Source organism: Aptenodytes patagonicus, chromosome 1 (genome assembly GCF_965638725.1).
Source record: "Aptenodytes patagonicus chromosome 1, bAptPat1.pri.cur, whole genome shotgun sequence".
Classification (NCBI taxonomy): Eukaryota; Metazoa; Chordata; class Aves; order Sphenisciformes; family Spheniscidae; genus Aptenodytes; species Aptenodytes patagonicus.
The window spans coordinates 30474822-30494398 of NC_134949.1; the positions used below are offsets into that span (position 1 = coordinate 30474822).

Sequence of the window (19577 nt, forward strand, 5' to 3'; positions counted from 1 at the left end):
GATAAGGCTTTGTGCTTGATTTTTACAACCCCATTGACTTTTTAATCTTGCAAGCTTTTACTCGTAATATGTTCATACAAATATTGTGCCAAAAATTCATCAGGAGCATGGCTTTAAGTTCTGAATGTTCCAGTACACTTATCTGAACTGTGCAAGCTCAATATAGTTGGTTTTCTTACATTTTGGTTGCAAGTAGTGATCTGTTTTAAACCAAAAGTGAAATATGTGTGAGTACAAATCCAGACACAAGGCCAAATTTAAACCAAAACCTACATTTTTTTAAAGATTATAAAATGTCAGCTATGCCACATACTTTGAGAAAAGGAAGTTGCTGTTATATCTGCCTGATGCAGACTGTACCCTTGATAAATAGCCCATAGTTTACATTCTTTTTGATTAATTTTCCGGTCTATTTCAGTTATCTCCCTTCTGATTTTCTATCCATTTCCATATAAAACATCATTATTCCTAATATAGCGTGAGAGGCTTCGTCTCCTCTTGGATTTAATTTGCCTTGCATGATAATAGAGAAAATCTGGCATTTTCTTTCAATAACGTGACCCACGTGTCTTGATTTGCTCTGAGACATTGAAAGCAGAGTACAGCTTCCTGAATGGATGTAGATCAGGACAAAATTAATCTGAACTGTCCCCTCATGACACTGATTACAAACTCTGCCAAGGTTCTGTAAGAGGAGAACAGGACAGTATTTGTGAAAGTACATCCTACTTCTGTGTCTTTTTTTCCCTGTGATTTGATTTCTTCTGGCAATTAAAAAGGTGAACCTCAATGGGTTTGGATCTTTTCAAAAACCTTAAAATGCAGGCACTGTTTTTGAAAGCCTGCTTAACTTCTGTGAGGCTCTAATTACTTCTTTTAGAAATGCTTTCTTATTTTTGCATAGAATCACAGAATGGTTTAGGTTGGAAGCTACCTTTAAATATCATCTTTAAAGATCAAGACCATCATCCCTGTCGTGTCCCCCCCCCCCCCCCATAGGCAGGGACAACTTAAAATTGAGCAGGTTGCTCAAAGCCACATCCAACCTGACTTTGAACACTTCCAATGATAGGGCATCCACAACTACTCTGGGCAATCTGTTCCAGTGTCATTTTCATTTAAATCCTGTACAGTTTACTCTATTTAAAAAGGAAAAAATACGGTTTTCACTGAGTTTCATCTGGGCTAGGTCATGAAATTTGTGGTGGAAATAGTTACTTGGTTACATTTCTGTGAAGACCCCATGGAAAATTGAAATAATTCCTTGCTGATAAATAAAAATAATGACTGAATGTAGCACAAATGCATGTAGAATTCAGGTGAATCCTTAAAGAGAAATTGCTGCAACTACAAGTTGTGTGCTAAAATCAGTTATATAACAAAGCTTCTCTTTTTGATTATTGTGTGTTATCATTTTTTCTGAATGTAAGACTCTTGAAAGTGACCAACTGCCAGCACTAACTAGAACCAATACTAGTATAAGCGTATGCTAAGCAAGGACTCAACATCTTTGATAATCATACTGTACTAGCTTCTAAAACTTTTATAATAAAATATTACTGCAACGTGGAAATAATCAGAATCTAGTAGTTTTAAGGGTAATTTTGTGACCTGAATGAACATACAAACAGCTTTACTGATTCAGATCAAGGGCCCGTCTAGCCAAGTGTTGTAAACAGACACCTAAGAAAGAGTAAGAACTGAGCATGCATATATGCATGTATGGTAATTACCCCTTGATGCTCTCCCAGCCTCCAGCTATTTTCAGCTCAAGGGATTTCTTGAGCTGCTTGTGATTGTCTGTTTCATATCTTTTAGTAGATCTTCCTTCCACAGCTTCTCTGTTCTTCCCTTGAACCCTTATACATTTCTCACATTCACAACATCCTTCGGAAAGGTTTTGGTTTGTGTTTGTTTTTTGTTTTGGGGTTGCTATTGTGGGGGTTTTTTTTACAAGTCTTGCTGTCCATTCCACCACCTTTTGCTTGTTTTGAACTTGGTTCCCACCGGGAACCAGAGATTGATTCAATGATTGCACACACTTATTAGTAATTCAGCTCTTTCATCCTTGACTTCACACAAAACTCTTACGTGAATACCATCTGGTCCTGGTATTTGTTTCTGTTCATTCTGTCTAGCTGTACTCTAGCCTCTGTCCATAGTTGTTTCAGAAGATAATTGATAATAAGGTAATACAATAGCAGATTTCCCCCTTTTTTTTATGGATATGGTTCTTGAGGGCTTGATAATATAGCAGTTTCCTCTTTTACCATTTTTTTTTTTCATTTGGCAGTGGTTTAGGCTGTGCTTTGGAGGAATCGTTTAATTATTTTACATACAGTGATGGAATAATGTTATAAAAATATTAGAAGACTGTAGCAAGATCATTGTTTCTGGTACTTAAAAATCACTGGAGAGTTGCATGCGGTAAAATAAATGCAAGAAATGTGAAACATTAGAGTATCCTGGAAAGTTCAAGCAGGTCAAATTCTGCTTGCACATTAAAATGAAGACAGAAATTGAAGATGCATTTATTATTTATCAGTTGCATATTTTTTAATTAATTTTACCCACAGTACAAGTATCCATCTCATGTTTGACTTCTAAGTGGTACACCTATAAATATACAAAACTGTCATACTTGATTTCTTTTCACCAGTGCTCAGTGAACATCTGCTTTATTAAAAGAGCATATTCCCTTTATGCTAAATTTGCATTTCACTAGATGAAAGCATATATTTTCAATTTCTTTTTCTACCAAATTTAGAAATTAGAATTTTAGAAGATGCTCCTAATTATGATGCTGTTCATCCTTCATTTTTCTAGTTTTTCACATGGAAAGGCCAATTGCATCCAAGTAGTTCTAGTAATGTTTGTCCAGAGCTAGATTAGTTTACACTTTTTAGAAATAGATTTAGCATCTTCAAACAGAACAGGGGCTTCCCTACCATGCCACTCCAGTCACCACCAGTACTGCTTCTCCCCACGCCCCCCCCCAGCTGCCAAACAATCTTTCTTCCTTTCATCAGCTATAAACCTTGCGGTTTGTGTCAACTGAAACTAAAATAAAATTACCATTGATCTCATCCAGAAGATCTGGTTATGGTCTGACAGAATACTTAGCATGTTAATCTATGAACGCACAAAGAATTTCGATTTAAACATGCTAGCAGTATTTCATAACTTGTATATACTATGTAACACTTCGGTAGTGCCTGTACTGGATTTGTAGTTTGAATGTGTTGATGAAGATTTTAATTTCTCAGAAGCCTTTCCAACAAGCAAAAAATTAGCTAACTAAGCTAACTTTTTGCTAGAAAACTTCAGAACGCCCTGTCAATGTAAAATATGTTGAGATCTTTTAGATCGGAAAGACAGATTTGAATGCTAGCAATCTGGGAAGCCTGCCCTTCTAATGGAAAGAACACCAACCTCTTGGTTTTTTGCTTCTTCAAAGTAATACACTTTCTTTTGAGATTAAGTGTAAAAAGTTGCAATCAGTTCTTCAAGGAGACATTAAACAGAGAAATGTAAAGATTACAAATGAAAGAAGACACATTAATATTGCCTTAGATTAAAAGAGGAATTAAATGAGGTGAAGCTAGACACCAGCTTCGATATAGCTGGAGATGCCACTGTAAAGACCAAAAAGAGCTAACAGATGTGTAGAAACCCCTAGAATTGGTTTAGTATGGCAGATAATCTCTTGGGCTTTTAGAGGGATGAAGCTTTCTTGGTTTTCTTGGTTTATGAAAACAATTGTTATTATTTAAAATCTGAAAATACTGATAAATTGTGGGTGTGATACTATCCCTTGTTTGGAAGAGAAGATGAAAGTCTACTAAAGTACTAAAAGCAAAAAGTAAGAAAGTTGAACTGACTTTTGCACACTTTGTGTTTGGTTTGGTTTGGTTTTTTTATAGGTGAAATGAGGAATGATTTATATATCACTGTAGAAAGAGGAGAATTTGAGAAAGGAGGGAAAAGTGTGGCCAGAAATGTGGAAGTGACAATGCATGTCGTGGACAGCAGTGGTCAAATTTTAAAGGTATCTTTGTTGTATGTTTTTCCTTGCTGCAGTTAATTTTGATACACTTTTTCAGATGTAAATCATCTTTTGTGGCATTGTTTGAAGAGTACAAAATTGCTCTGGAAAGGTCATGTTTATCTTTTGCTGGTTTTAGATATTTAAAGTATCTCCACTTTGCTTAAAACCTTTATAAAATGCATGTTTGTTTTATTTCTGTGATCACTTACGTGATTCAGATAAACACGTATAATTGCCAACCAAATAACTAATGATTCCATTAAGATGCTGGAAAACGTTGAAGCAAGATCAAGTTTTGGAGAATTTTTTATTTCATAATAATTCTTCTTAGTAGGTATGCATTTCCTCATGTTACACAGAACGTGTTTTGATCATTTTCAATTTTTTGTCTGATTTTAATAAATCAGAGATCCTTGATGCAAAAATCACTACCGTGTATCAAGAAAAGAATAAATTAATGTTCCTTCTTTTCTTCAGATTTGGTTGCATACTGCTGGTGATAGCTCACAAACAGGCACTGTTTTATATTTTAATTATTAATAGATGACTACTTCTCAGATTTTTTTCTGTACCGAAAGATTTCTGTTTACCTTCAACCTTTTCCATACATATTTAGCATCTTTTTTTTTCCTTTTATTTGAAAGTACTTTTTTCACATGTTCTACATGATGTTGAGGGCTGTGGAGGGACAAAATGAAGAAAAGCTGACACAAGTAGTCTGGTGCAAATTGTGTGTGTGTGTGTGTGTGTGTGTGCACATATATGTGAAGTGAGGTTGTGCACATAAATGCATGGCATAAACATGTCATATTTACACAATATATATGTGTGCGTGTGTATATATATATCTGTTTTATATATACACATGTAAAAAAATAAAGGATATCGAGATGCAGAGGTGATCCCTTACAATTGCTGAGGAGAAGAGCTACAGCTTACCTTTCCCACAGAGAATTAATAGGTATCCCCAAGTCAGGACTTAGAAAAATCCATTTGCCTACTTTGATATGGAGAGACCATCATGGGTGTTGCAAAGGCAACGAACACTTTGCTTCTTCCTAATCCAGGAATCCAGATTTCTTTCTTTTTTCATGCTGGGACGTATCACTGATAACAGCAGGGTTACAGGCTTATTTCAGAGGACTAAAGGTCATGAGTCTGGGCTGTTCTTGTCTCAGTTACGTTCTTGTTTGTTGCTTGGGCATAACACTGGATGGACCATGCTGTGTCACGGGACTTCACATCGCATTTGTTGCTTAAGCCTTCCTGATCACCCAGTTCTCCCTATATAATACTTTGATTCTCATCAGTGTGGATGATTCTTGCCATTTTTTCTAATCAGCAAATATTAACAAAGTGCTACTATTTTTGTGGGTTTAAAGATACTGAGCATGATACCACATGTGGCATTTATGATATGAATGTAAATATTAAATAGTCTTCCTTGTAAGAACAGTCCTTGATGACATCTTACCAGTGAACTAATCTGCCTTTAATCTCTAATCAATACTTTTTCTTCATTAGGATTTTATCTCATTTGGCTCTGGAGAGCCACCAGCCAGCGAGTACCATTCCTTTGTGCTTTATCATAACAATGGTCCCAGATGGGCTGAGCTGCTGAAACTTCCTATTCCTGTGGATAAATTCAGAGGAGCACACATCCGCTGTGAATTCCGGCACTGTTCCAGTAAGCGCTGTTCACGACTTCTGCTGGTTCTCTCCGTTACAGCTGCAGTCAGCACATGAGTTTCCATAATACCTCAGGAAAAAGACAGCTGCATGAACTTTCTCTGTAACGCTTTCATGACACAGCTTCTCAGGCTTGCAGCTCTGCTTGGTGGAACTCAGTGCTTTGGTAAAGCCTAAATACCAGGAGAAACCAGTCTAGTTTTATTAAATAGAAATAGACAACATTGCAGCTGCAAATGTAAACAGAATTTCACGTAAACTCAAAATGCAAATTTAGAATTTACTGGGTAAATTATCCAAAATTATACCTGTTCCTTAGTACATGTTTAGCAATCCAACCCATGGGAAATGTACGTAGATACATCACAGTCAATTAACATCACTTTTGTATTGCCTTTTTTTTTTTTTACTTATAAAATAAAATTCCAAAATTCTCTAAACATTCTGAACAATTTTAGAGATGATTTTGAGGTAAAAAGTGACGTCTGGATTCACGTACTGCATACCAAGGTATGCGAAACAGGTTTCATAGCTATGGTGCTGACTGATGTCAAGCTTGTAGAGAAAGGTGGATAAAATTGTATGTCTTTTAAACTGCTGCTGTTGTTTGGCTCTTTTTGGTGATGTCGGTATAGCAAGATTTGATTATTTAGATTGCCTTTGTGGAAAGTGGCACACACAGTAAGTTATAGTATATTTAGATTTTGGGTACATAAGGAAGAAATTTGCATTTTTTTCTTTTTAAGATTTCTTTTATAAGCTATGAAGTAATAAAGGAAAAACGTCAGTGGTATGTTTCAAACAGTTGATACATTTTTGCACAATCTTTCCCATGCACTACAAGTTGGATATTTTTGTTATGATTGCCTACACCACCCCAACTGTGGTAAAACCGGACTCATAAGTTGTATATATACACATTTGATGAAAAATTGGTTGATTTTCAAAAGTGTTGAGCATCTGCACTCATTGGCTTCAGGAAAATTTGTGCCATTTCAGTGTTTTGTAGTCTGCTTTATATTTAGGTGATAGATGAGTTTTGGAATTTGAGCTTAGGCATCCAAGTTTGAAAATGTTATCTGCTGTCTAACATTCATGTAAGGACCAGTGACATCTTCAGTCATATCTATAGAGGCAGATGCCTTATTTGAAAATAGAAGTGCAGTGTAGCCTGAGGCTGACCTAAAATGGAGACCAGTAGGTAGAAGCTACTATAGGGAATAATTGTCACAAAAAAACCCTTTTCTCTTTATGTTGGACTGGCTAGGTCACATTTATTTGTGTTTCCTGGTATTCTATATATTGCTAAGACTGCATATTTGGTGGCTTCCATTATCTGTTGTTAATAAATACCAAATCATTCCAGAATACTGCTTCCTGATTTACCATGAGATAAAAGAAACTATTACAGTAGTTAATGCGCAAATCTGAAAAGAAATTTAAGATAATCTTAGTCTCACTAGCTGCTAATAGCTTCCAGTATACTTTCTTATATTGTATTATATCCATTTATTTTGTCTAAAATGCATAATATTAACTTTAAGTGCTGCTATTTACATATGTATTTCAGCGAAAGAAAAGGGTGAGAAGAAGTTGTTTGGCTTTTCTTTCGTGCCCCTGATGCAGGAAAATGGGAGGACTCTGCCAGATGGCACCCATGAACTCATTGTACACAAGGTAATTTGAATTAGTAATCATTAGCTGTAATGATTCCTCTGGAACATACTTTAAATGCCCAGAAACATTAGGCTGAGAAAGTCTGCATTCATTACCGAATGAGTGATAATCTTGTTACCATTAAAATATCCATTGCTGATTGTTTAATATTAAGCTTCCTGTTACAAACTGCAATTGAATCTAGTTATCTGTTTCAGTGCACTGGTTTTACTATGTCTTACTCTTATATTACATTGTATTTATAATGGATTTCACAAAGCCAAGTTCAATTAAAACACACAAAGTGAACCCCATGATACCCTCTTACTGAATGGCTGAAGTTGGAAAATCAAGCAAACTCATTTATGCACATCTACTCAATGTTATCAGTTTTAGAGATATTTCCGTTTTGTGGAATTTTCATTCCACATTTAACAGTTATCTCTTATTTCGGAGGATTTTATATGCTCCCAGATAAATTTTAGATTTTAACACCAAAATTTGTAGCTATTCATTTGACATAACCTGTGCAAATTTGTTAGACTTCCATGTCAGATATGAAGCTATGATCCAAAAACAAAGTTGCAACAGGCATAGTGAAAATTCTTCAGTTTCTGGCAGAGAAACAATAATAATTCATATAATTTAAGGATTTGGTCCTTTGTTTTTATGCAGTACAGTTATTTTAACTAGTTTGTTTTCACAGTGTGAAGAAAACACAAACCTTCAGGATTCTGGTCGCTACCTCAAACTCCCCTTTTCAAAGGGAATTTTCCTAGGAAACAACAGCCAAGCAGTAAAAACCACTAAAGAGTCCTTCTGGATTACGTCCTTTCTCTGCTCCACTAAACTCACACAAAATGGTAGGATATGTTGATTATTTAAAACATGATGAATTCAAATGAATGTGATAGCTAGCCTTTTCCGTGCCAAGCAAGCATGGATGTACTCAAAAAAAGCTTATGTTTTATCCATTTTATAAACTGGTTTTCTTCATAATTTTTTATATCCAGATGGAAACCAATGCAGCATGATAAACCACTGATTTTAAGTAGTTCAAGAATGCTTTTTAGATTAACATGATATTGGAATCAAATGCAGCACTCTTGGAATCAACTATCAAAACCCAGCTGCTTTACAAAACCTCTTAATCTGTTTGTTGTAGAGTTTTTATGAAATACTTATTGTAGGCTTTAGGCTGTGGCAGTTTGGTTTTAATTAGGCACATATTGCTTTTTTGTTGTATCACTTCTCTTCCTTAAAGCCAACAAACATTTACTACTACTTAAAACAATCTTATACACTCGATGTAAGGAGCAGCAGATAGAAATACATGTGTTTGCGCTCTTTACCATTGCTCTGTATAAAATTCTCAAGATTCTTGTTTCTTTGCCATGTTAACTACAGTTTGTAACTGAAACAGTTTTCCACAAATTTCTAAATATTGTGTATTTGCTTGGTAATGTGTTTCTGACCATTCTTTGATATCCCCGCAGTTTTGTATTGTTTTTTCTGAGCTGTTTATCACAGTTTTAAGAACTTGCTTAGCTCTCTCTTGTGTGTGAATGACTGTATTTTTACCCTTCTTGTATCATCATGTATGATGATAAAATTGCTAAATGCTTGGAAATTGATTATAGGTGTTTAACAACAACTAGAGCAGCTTTTTAAATTGAAATAATCGTCTTAATTTTCACCATTTAGTAGGAAGTGTCCAAAATAGAACTATGTGCAAATAGTAAGTGGTCTGTTTCACTGTGCACATCCATTCTGTATTCTCATAGCTTCAAAGTAATAAAAGTTAGCCAATAAAAGATTTTCCCAAAGGTTGCTAATAGGTAATCAGAGAGTAAATTTGCTTCAGTTAAAGGCCTTGATTTAGGAAGTCACATGAATCTACTGATACTTACACATGCATGAAAGTGCTGCCCAGAACTTAAGTGTCTCACTGATAAATAGTTGCACTATTGTCGGGGGCTATAATACTAATTTATGTTCACAGTACAGGAGTTATTTTGTACTTAATGTAAATAGATGTGTGACATAGGGCATAAAATTTCCTTTTTTTTTTTAACCATATTCTGAGTAAGAGGGTGTAGAATATCTGAATAATATTGATCCCCTTTTCAGCTCTGAAAGAGTTAACAATTATTTCAGCAGTACTTCAGAGGGTGGAAATATTTTCAATAGACAGGCTCATATTTTCTCCAAGGATCTTCTTTGGGAAGTTCATCTTGGTGAGTTTCCAAATCCCCATTCTTTTAAACAAAAATTTGCCAAAGCCTATTGCATGCTCAGAAAATGAACATAGAGCAAAGCATGTGGATATTTGGTCATGTGAGCATTACTTCGATTATCCCTGAGAGAATGTAGCATATTTATTAAAAAATACAGGAGTAAAAAGATCTGTGTATTTACTTTTTTAGTAAACATTTGTATTAGTATTTTTGAAAATTGCTGATTATTTTTTAATCTGTTTCTAAGTTTGGAGATTTTTCTGAAGTTCTCGGAGATCTGCCTGTGTCTACAAACAACAATGTCCAGCCTGGAAATGAATTGAAAATTATGCTATTGGTCTGTCCATGCGGTGGGGGGAGGACCCCAAACCCAGACTTGTAAAGGGTGTGACTGAATTAGGCCAGAGCTTTACTAGCTTGCTGCGAAATTTTACTCAGCCGTCATTCTCTCATTGATTGTTCCCACATGCCATCAGCTCTCATGCATATTAAAATTATGGGGACTGGGGGAAGGAGGCTGACTCCCAGTTGTTGGGATCCATAACTTCCTTACCCTGGGTACTTTGGAGGGGATTTTAGGATTATTTCCAAACAATTTTCAGAGACCTTCTAACCAGGGGAGTCTGTGTGTTCATCAATGTATCTCAGAAGAACGCGTCCTTATCTAATCTGTCTGCCAGTTAGCTTCTCCTTAGATTGACTTTTGATCCTGGGTAGTTAATCAGTTAATGTTAGCAAAAAAGTATACCAGCTTTTATATATTACATTCTTAGCTGGATAGTTATATTTCATTATCCTAAAAAAACCCAAAAGAGCGAGAGAGAACATAGTATTTTTCTACTGAGTAGTTATCAATACAGTCTTACGTAGTTTTTGACATATAGGAGGGATCTCTGCCTGCCAGAGACTCAGAATCCATCCAGCAAGTCAGAATATTTTAGCGAGTTGGCATCCGCTCATTTCTCAGCACTGATCGGCACATCCCCAGTAAGCAGCTGTTCATCAGCAGAGCACATGCCATACAGCATGTCTTTTGCAAGGCAGAGGTGTAATCCATCTATCCGCATCTAAAAAAAGCCAAACTGGTGATTAATAAAACAAAAGTAACAGGGGGCAGCTTTCCAGAGTGACCCCAGTTTGGAGGGCGTGTTGGAAACCACAGAAGCATCCTGTTGGAAGAGGAACGCAGACCACCGCCAGTTCTGGAATTCGGCTTTTTCCTTTTGAAGTGCAGTAGTGCTACACCAGGCCAATTTCTGATGTCTCAGGATTTATAGGAGAGAGATGGAAAGATCATCCCAAACCAATTCCTTATACACATGATTCTAAACCCTTTCTTAAAACTAGCACTTTGAATTTAAATTACGGACCTTGAGAAGGGGAGTGTTTTGTTTGGTAGGAATGGGAGGTCAGGTGTAGCCTATTTTTAAGGTACAAATCTGATCATGAATAAGAGAAGGCACTGGAAATTTTTTTCTTCTTCAGCAAAATTTATCAGCAGCATTGACGTTCTCCCTTTTCCACACGTATGTTTTCCTAGTGGGCCTATTTTGGGGACAATTTTATATTCTCATTTCTCTTAATACATGACACATTGCTATCCCTTCCCCTTGTGATTCACATGTCAGATTTTCTATTCATGTCATTTATGCTCGGGCTATTTGCTAATGTTATCTCAGCAATGTCTTTCCTCCTTAGCATTTTCCTTGAAATAAGTGCTTTGAAGTGAGTGTCTGACATTCGCTTTCTCTTTCTCTTTTAATCCCCCAACAAATCCCTAATATTGAGTGTCAACTATTTTCCCACCAAGTTCCTCCAGCAAATCTGTAAAGAAATATTTTTCCTACTATGAACTGACAGCTTTAGCTAGTCTCGCTACTCCTCAACTTAAGTTGAGGCTTAAACAGAATAAAGTATAGAAGTCCATTTAATTATCCAAAAGAGAAATGCAGTTCACTGGATTCGTAATGCTTGTTTCTCAAAAATTCCTGACGGAATAATAAAACATATCATTTGTCCTTGATCTTTGGGATGTGTCTCTGATGCATGTTTGGGACCCTTCAGCACTCTTAGGGCAACTCAAGGATCTCTTTTAATCCAAATCATTCCATACTAGCACAGGGTGAGGCAAAACAAAAAAGAAATGTATAAATGCATAAAAACAATTTGTGCCCACCAAAATCAATTCAGGCAGCAAAATATTAGTGGAATAGCATGTAGGGTGTTTGCCGTTAGCACCTCTGGCAAGATTTGAATATAGGTGGAGATTTATTTAATGTTATTAAAGACAGAAATATTACTTCATTTCTTGTTGTGGGAGAGAGGAGCTTTCCTGGAGCAAACTGGGAAAGAAATGACACAAAGATGGGTGTGGCTCAGATGTTACTTGAGTGTGAAAACAGCCTGTGGTAGAAAGCACCCAAACAGTTGCTGAACCAAGAGGAACACTTGCTATTAGCTTCTTAGTTTGGTAAGTACTGAGCACATTTCAGAAGAACTGGATCCTTCTAAGACATTGCTGGGCAGTGATCAACTGGACCAGTGGTTCATCTTAAACTGATGGAAGGATCGGACGGTGGTTAAGGTTTTCTGCTTCAAACGACCAGGCTTTGAGAAATTCTGAAAAGCTGGTCAGTGAAACGTGGAAGTAGTAAACATGCATGTAAAGGAGCTTTGGGATTTATTTAATTCAACGGTTCAAAAATAAGTGGAACTTTGTGCTCTGAATACAACTTGAAAGGAGAGCTGCAGACCTGAGCGAGTGAGTCACGGGGAAGAAAATGTGAGGAGTAAGCAGAGAACCTGCAACAGAAGGGTGAAAAATAACATCAACGTGTCAGAGTTCAGCAAGGGTCAGGATCAAGTGAAAACTGCTGAAAAGCCGAGCCAAGTTTGCAAAACTCTATTTTAGGATATTGAATGGTATGGGACATGAAATTCCCAATCTCAGAGCGAGGTGGGTTTTTTAGTACATATCTGAAGCTGAAAGCAATAACAGATGACCTAAGAGTAATAAATATAGAACCTACATTTAAGACAGATGGAAGAGCAGATATGTTAACTGGGCCATCACCCTCCGATGAATTTTATGCAAGTATTTACAAGAAATCATGGATGAAAGAATGGACATGTAGCTAAATGGAGTGTGCTGTAAGATGAGTTTATCAAAGGCATATTATGCCAGAATAAACTTCTTAATCTTTCTTTTCAATATTATTATTACTATTATTCAGAGGAAACATAGCAGATCTAAACCATCTGGACTTCAGTAACACCACATGGGAAATTAGAAAAGATACAGATTAGAATAATAATTTAAAAACTGGTAAATAAGGGCTAAAAGGGAACTAGCAGTTTGCACTGTAATGGAAAGAATTTCCTTCTTGAGTGGAAGGAAAATACTACTAGATCTGAAGAATTAGGCCTGGGATTGATCTCGTTTGGAGTGGTGGAAGCGGGTGGGGATGGGAGTTGCTTCACTAAAACCTGAGACACTAGAGAGCCTGTTAATGAAATTTGCTGCTAATACGTAGTTGAAAGGGCTCATCAGTTGAGAGGGACAAAATCAAAATCGGATATAGGCAAAACAAGGTAACTTTCATTTAAATAATTAATAAGAAAGAGCAGAAATTAGATCAAATCTAATGGTACAAAAGGCAGGATCATACCCTAAGGGAGACTCTTGGGGATTCTGCTGTAGTCAGGGAGCTGAACAGTATTGCACAGGAGAAAGACCTATTCGTGTCACCAATATGATGTATCTAAAAAAACCCCCAAATTCTGGAACGTCAGTGTTTACAGCAGACATATGAGCTTTCTAATGATATAGAAAGCAGTGATGTAATCTCATCTGTAACGTAGTTACCATTTTGGTCAAGAAAGCTGAAGGAGAATGAATTAAAACTGGAGGAAGTGTGAAGGCACTCAGGTATGTTTTAGCTCAGAAGAGTTTATTTTCCAGAAGAGATTGTGTTGCTTATTAATAAAGCAGGAGCTTAGAGGTATTGTGTTTGTTCTCTAAAAAGGCATAGGAAGATGAGTATTTTAAATACGTACAAACTAGTAATTAGGAGACTATTTCTAGCCGTCAGATGACAGCTCTGGAAGGCATCCTTCAATGGGACAAGAGACAGCAAAATAATTCCTTTTCTTAAGATGGTAGTTGACAAATATCTGAACAAGATTGCATGATATATTTGCCACAGGAGACTGATTTTAGTGACCCATTACCATGTTCTTATGTTTCTATTGGTGGAGCAATTATGGAATGGAATGAAAATTTGTTGTTGGGCAGATCATATTATAGCAAATCTTGAGATGTTTTCTTTTAATGAAGCCAAGTTTTGCTGAGTGGACTGTAATAGTAGAATTTAAAATCTGAAATGCTGCTTTGCTTCCAGCTTTAATCTTGCATTTTGTTTTTGCAGGAGATATGCTTGACCTTCTGAAATGGAGAACCCACCCAGACAAAATTGCAGGTTGCCTCTCAAAATTAAAAGAAATTGATGGTTCAGAAATAGTGAAGGTATATACCATTCTATCCTTTTAGATAATATGAGGGAAATAATGTATTTGTGTGTCACAAAAATACCTATTATTAATAACAAACTGTCTCTTATTCTCTCCAATCAGTTTCTTCAAGATACACTAGACACTTTATTTGGGATTTTAGATGAAAACTCTCAAAAATATGGATCAAAAGTATTTGATTGTTTGGTAAGTTTCATTTTGTGATGATGCTTAACGCTATTTAAGAACTAAGTTAAAAAAAAAGCTTTTTTTTTTCTTTTTCCCTCACATTTAGGTTCACATAATAAATTTGCTGCAGGACAGCAAGTTTCACCACTTTAAGCCAGTAATGGACACTTACATTGAAAGTCATTTTGCAGGAGCACTTGCATACAGGTGAAGTCTGTATTTTTTCTATCTGATTTGAATACTGACGGTTATTGGTAAACTAAGCCGAATCAATCATTAGGTTAAATTAAATGGTATCATTAGAAATAAAATGCAATGCTTATATGAATGCCCAGATTTAGGCCATTAAAAAAGAGTAAAACAACTTTAAGTTACCTGAAAGGTTACTTGCTAATGCCCTAACATTGGCTTCATTTTTAAATCTTTTTCTTCAGTGGATTTCTTTATTTGAATTACTTTGAAAAACATAGGAGCCTTAACATCATCCAGCTGCAACTGTGTTCACTGTCTGTGTAGAACAGTGCACTAATAAGCATCACTTGCTCTGCTGTACTCTCTGTATTTATTTGCTACCTAGACTTCCATTAAAACCAATGCAGTTTTATGAGACTGGAAACGGATGCATGGAATAGCAGGGATAGTCCATGCTGGCAGGAACTCTTCTGGCTTAACTGAGCTTTTGTATCCCTGTCAAAATCATTCTACTGCATATGTAATGCTGGTATTATTTCCTGTTCGTTAGAGATCTACTAGGTGGCTTTCAGCAGACTGAAAACTAAGTGTAATATTGGGCCTGTAGTGATTAGCGAAATCTAGTCATATATTTTTTATTTTGTCAGTGTTTCTCATATGACAAATATTGGTTTGCATTTTAAATGCCAAGTTAACCGTTCTCCCACTTCTGTGTTATAATACTTTCTGATGTTGTATTCTAGAGATCTTATAAAAGTACTAAAGTGGCATATTGATCGAGTCACCGAAGTGGAGCTACACGAGCACATACAGGAAGTACTAAAGGTAATAAAAATTGTCGAAGGCTATTATATATTTGAATGATGTATTCATACAGTACCAACAGCTTTAACTTAGGAAATGAAGCAGAGTGTGTATAAATGATGGAATGGTAGTACTAATTCTAGGGAGTTGCAGACTCTTTCAGTGCAGTCAGTTTATTCATCATTCTCTTTTGTCAATAAGTTGATCAATGGAGCTACTACTAGACTCTGAAGCTCTGTGTTCCGTCCTGAATGAAGATATACATGAGTAAGAGTTAGATTTAAGAAATAAAATGTAGATTGCATTGGTAGTATTAACGTCTGTCGCATATCTGAATCTAAATGGCAGACATGCATGCTGACTTAATGGTTCAAAGCTGACACCAGGGAATTCTGCTGAAAATGGTGGGTTTGGTTGCTCTTGTTGTCCTGTTTTGTACCATCAACAAAACACATCGTGGAGTCAGGCTGAGCTGTACAACACAATAATCCCATTTGGGACAGGTGCTACAGTCTGGAAATAAAATGTCAGTGTGGTACCTTTCTGTGCTTTTCTATGCTGCTGTTAACTTAAGTATCTTGCTAATAAGAAAGGACTGTATTTTTAATTTACATTCCAACAGTTTTGCAACTTAACTTCAGCTCTCTTTTTATTATCTAGTTAGCAGTTGACAGGAAAACAACTTTTAACAGGCAGAGCAATTCTAAGAACAGCTCTAAAGTTTGAGCCTATTTCTTATATTAGCCCTGTATGTTTATGCAATACAGGTTTTTGTAGCCAAAGGCATGTGAGGGATGGCAGGGGGGCAGTGTTGAGATTTTGCAGTTTTCCATTTGTTAAAAAACCAAGTGTTCCCTGGTTTGTAGAGATTATGAAAGGCAAGGGAAGAGCATTTCTGAGTATGTGCTTTTGAAATGTTGTTAGTGTTTCAATAGAAAGATTTGCCAATATTAAATAACATGGTGTCTGAGTTATCTCTGATTTTGACATTTGTAGGCACAGGAATATATCTTCAAATATATAGTTCAGTCTCGAAGGTTATTCTCTATTGCCACTGGTGGACAAAATGAGGAGGAATTTCGCTGCTGTATTCAAGAGCTTCTTATGTCAGTACGTTTCTTCCTTTCCCAAGAGAGCAAAGGAGCTAGTGCTTTATCCCAACTACAAGTAAGTTTTCAAGCATGCCTTGCTTACTGCCACTTTCCACGTCCAATATAGAAAATGTATGCGTGTCCTTACCTATATTCCCTGGAAAGAAAATGTGTTTTTCCTAGAGCAAAATGGCATTTTCAGCTCTTCCTCATACCTTTTGTCCTATAGTGTGAAATTTTCGTACCAGCAGCTTCTAAATACGCTTGGCAAAGATAATCCTAAATCTGATATTTAATTTTGGAATATAATTATATTGCAATTATAGTAATTATATTGCTGGATACAAATAAAGTAATTTCTCTGTTTTGGGCATTTTACAGCTTAGTTTAACCACATTGGCACTGAAGAATTTGAGCCATACAAAAGACTATCGGAGTTTTCATGCTTTACAGAAAACTTTTAAGTCTTGCTGAACTGTATGTTTTAATACTCAGCTGGTATCTTTATTTCAATTGAAACTACTAAAATTGACTAGTGCTAAAGCACAGAGGCAAATCACACAGGAGACAGCTCTCTACATTAAGTGCCTCAGATTTACCAACTTCTTCAGCTTATAGATATACAGTCCTCTTCCCCTGTTTCTGTAACCAAAGGTGTTTAAGACCCGTTAAGAATTATTAATTTCTTAAGCTCTGTAGAAAATTGTTCTTCCAAGAAAATGGCAAATCAGAGAGAACAGAGTAGTAGAGAGGTGGTTCTTCCATCTCATATCATGTAAGCAGGTGGAGTGAAAAGATAATAGCAAAATTATATAAATGACAACATTTGGAATTCTTCAGTATCTTTAACCTTGTATGTCATCTGTTCTGACACCAGTGTGAAGAAGGTCTGAGGTATGAGTAGCTTTTCTCAGTCAGCAGGATTTGGAGAAGAAGGGAATGTCAGTTCTAGCTTCCCTTCTCTGGCATTGCCCTCCTTTCTTTTCTAATGTTTTGTTTCCATATTCGTTATACTCACCAATGAATTTCTAACCCTATTTTGGGCTTGTTGAAGTGAACCAAGACTTCCAGTGCTGTCTCACTCCAAAATAAAAATGTTCATTATTTGAAAAATGGAAGATATGGAGGCCATTATATTACTGATCTTAAAACAAAGCAAACCAAAACAACTCCACTCAAATCTTTTTGTTCTGATATCAGCTGGTTTCTGTTATCCTTTTAAAAATTTTCTCTCACACATAGATCGTGAAGAATCTGTAAAGTATAAATATTTTTGTTCTAAGTTGAACTTTTTACTTTCACTTTGTCCTGGGAGAAATGAAGTCATTAGATAATGCTTAAAGGAAAATAGTCACAAGTGTAAGCCCGTTAATGAATGTGAGGATATTTCTTCTGAAAATATGACCATTTTTAAAGCTACTAACTACCCCTGAAAAGTAAAACCAGGCATTTTTCTACAGTTACTTAAATTTCTGTAGTTATTTAAATTCTATAAATGTCAAAACTAAACTGCAATATCTGACTGTCCATTTTTGCCCTTTTCCTCTAGGCTGTGTTTCTCAGCTCATTCCCATCGGTGTACTCTGAACTGTTGAAGCTCTTTGATGTAAGAGAAGTGGCAAATTTGGTTCACGATGCTCTGGGCAGCTTGCCGACAGTCATGCATGGGGATGAGTCCCTTCAAGCCGTTAAACTGCAGAGTATTGGAAAAACCGTAGAGAGTCACCTGTACACTAACCCAGGTAAGGTTACCCTGGGCTGCCTGCAGATGAGGAACTCAAATTGTGTGCTTGGTACACGGGCCAGCAGGTGCTGAAGGGAGTAGTGTTGCTCAGAGTAGTGCTTCCTAAGGAACAATTCTTGAAGTGCTGCTCTGTACGAGCTGCTCATTTACAAGAATACAGTTGGTTAAATTTAGTGGTTTGTTTTTTAGAGAGAAAGACTCTTAAAATACAGTTTTGCTTTGATCTACTGCTGGCAATATGTCTGTGAAGGAAGTTTGCTTTATACTTTTTAAGTAATTATAAAGGAAAAAGCTTTACTAAATTGATTTTTTTTCTTTTTTTCTCCTTTGGGGGCAGTTCAGCAAACAGATTGTCACTTATCCATTAAGTCTTATTTGTGTAACTCTTGCTAGTTCAGCACTTTCGATCCTCCATTTCTTAATGTAGCATAAAAAGGCTACACAAATACAAGTGATAGTTGGTGCATAAAGTATATAACAGCATAGTTATATGCTATGAGGAAGAAAAAAATGCTTTTTGGTGGTGAGCTTGACATTCTTTTTTTCTGTTCTAAGTGAAACCCGTAGAAGTGACCAAATAGTAAATTTGAGATGAACTAATTTTGAAATAAAAGAATTAAAATAGAAGAGATTTAAAGAATTCTAGTAAGTGTCAGTTTACTCACCAAAAGCCCTCTTCAGAGCTGTTTGGGTATTGGCTGATGGAGTTCAGTAGAAACAGTAACTTTTACCATCTAAGGCATTCAAGATAAACACATTACAATGATGAAGGGTCTTCAAAAACCACCAGGATATGCATAAATATTTTGAGGTGCTGCAAAATAAAGGAAGAGATCTTAGAAAATATTTTTTTTTAAAATGCTTTCAGTGATTGTACTTTAAAACTGTGAGCTCAAAGAAATGGGTAAGAAGTATTGGATCCTGGCTACTTTGCTTCATTCTGGTTGTGAAAACAGCTTACCCTTTCCCTTGTGAGCCTCCATGGCGGTCCCTTCCAGAACAGTTAGCTCTCTCTACAGCTGATTGATCAGACCTTTGATACTCTGGGTAGATGATGACATATTAATGGAGCAATCTTAAGGACGCCCTAACTTACGTTTTTCATTTTCCAGACTACTTAGGGACCAGGTAGCATTGTTTCCATTTTCCTCCCATTATCTCGGTTAGGTCAGCCTAACCAGAAGATCCAAATGAATGAATGTAATTAAAGAGAGTTATTTAATGCCATGTAATGGACTCTTGGGAACTTTCTTGGAACTGTAAATCTACTTTCAGCTGTATGACAATTTTTTTTGTTTGCTTCCTTTTGTAAAAGTGTTAGGTTTTTTATTCAAATCCAGTTTCATTATTAAGAGGTCATATGAGTTGGTTTGTATAAAAGCAGTGAAAATTACATGTTAAATTTTACATGGAGTGCG

At 36.1% G+C, this 19577-nt stretch overlaps 1 protein-coding gene across 7 annotated transcripts in view; it reads left to right on the forward strand.

Annotated features, from left to right (window-relative positions):
• The window catches only part of DOCK4 (dedicator of cytokinesis 4), a 257283-nt gene that overhangs the window by 156457 nt on the left and 81249 nt on the right, over nt 1-19577 (forward strand). For all 7 annotated transcript variants that reach the window (XM_076330793.1, XM_076330824.1, XM_076330803.1 and 4 more), the window contains 10 exons: nt 3924-4048; nt 5573-5735; nt 7308-7414; nt 8100-8256; nt 14058-14155; nt 14263-14346; nt 14435-14535; nt 15264-15345; nt 16321-16491; nt 17965-18157. In XM_076330793.1, coding sequence (XP_076186908.1) covers nt 3924-4048; nt 5573-5735; nt 7308-7414; nt 8100-8256; nt 14058-14155; nt 14263-14346; nt 14435-14535; nt 15264-15345; nt 16321-16491; nt 17965-18157 — 1281 coding nt within the window. The remainder of the gene's footprint in view (nt 1-3923; nt 4049-5572; nt 5736-7307; nt 7415-8099; nt 8257-14057; nt 14156-14262; nt 14347-14434; nt 14536-15263; nt 15346-16320; nt 16492-17964; nt 18158-19577) is intronic.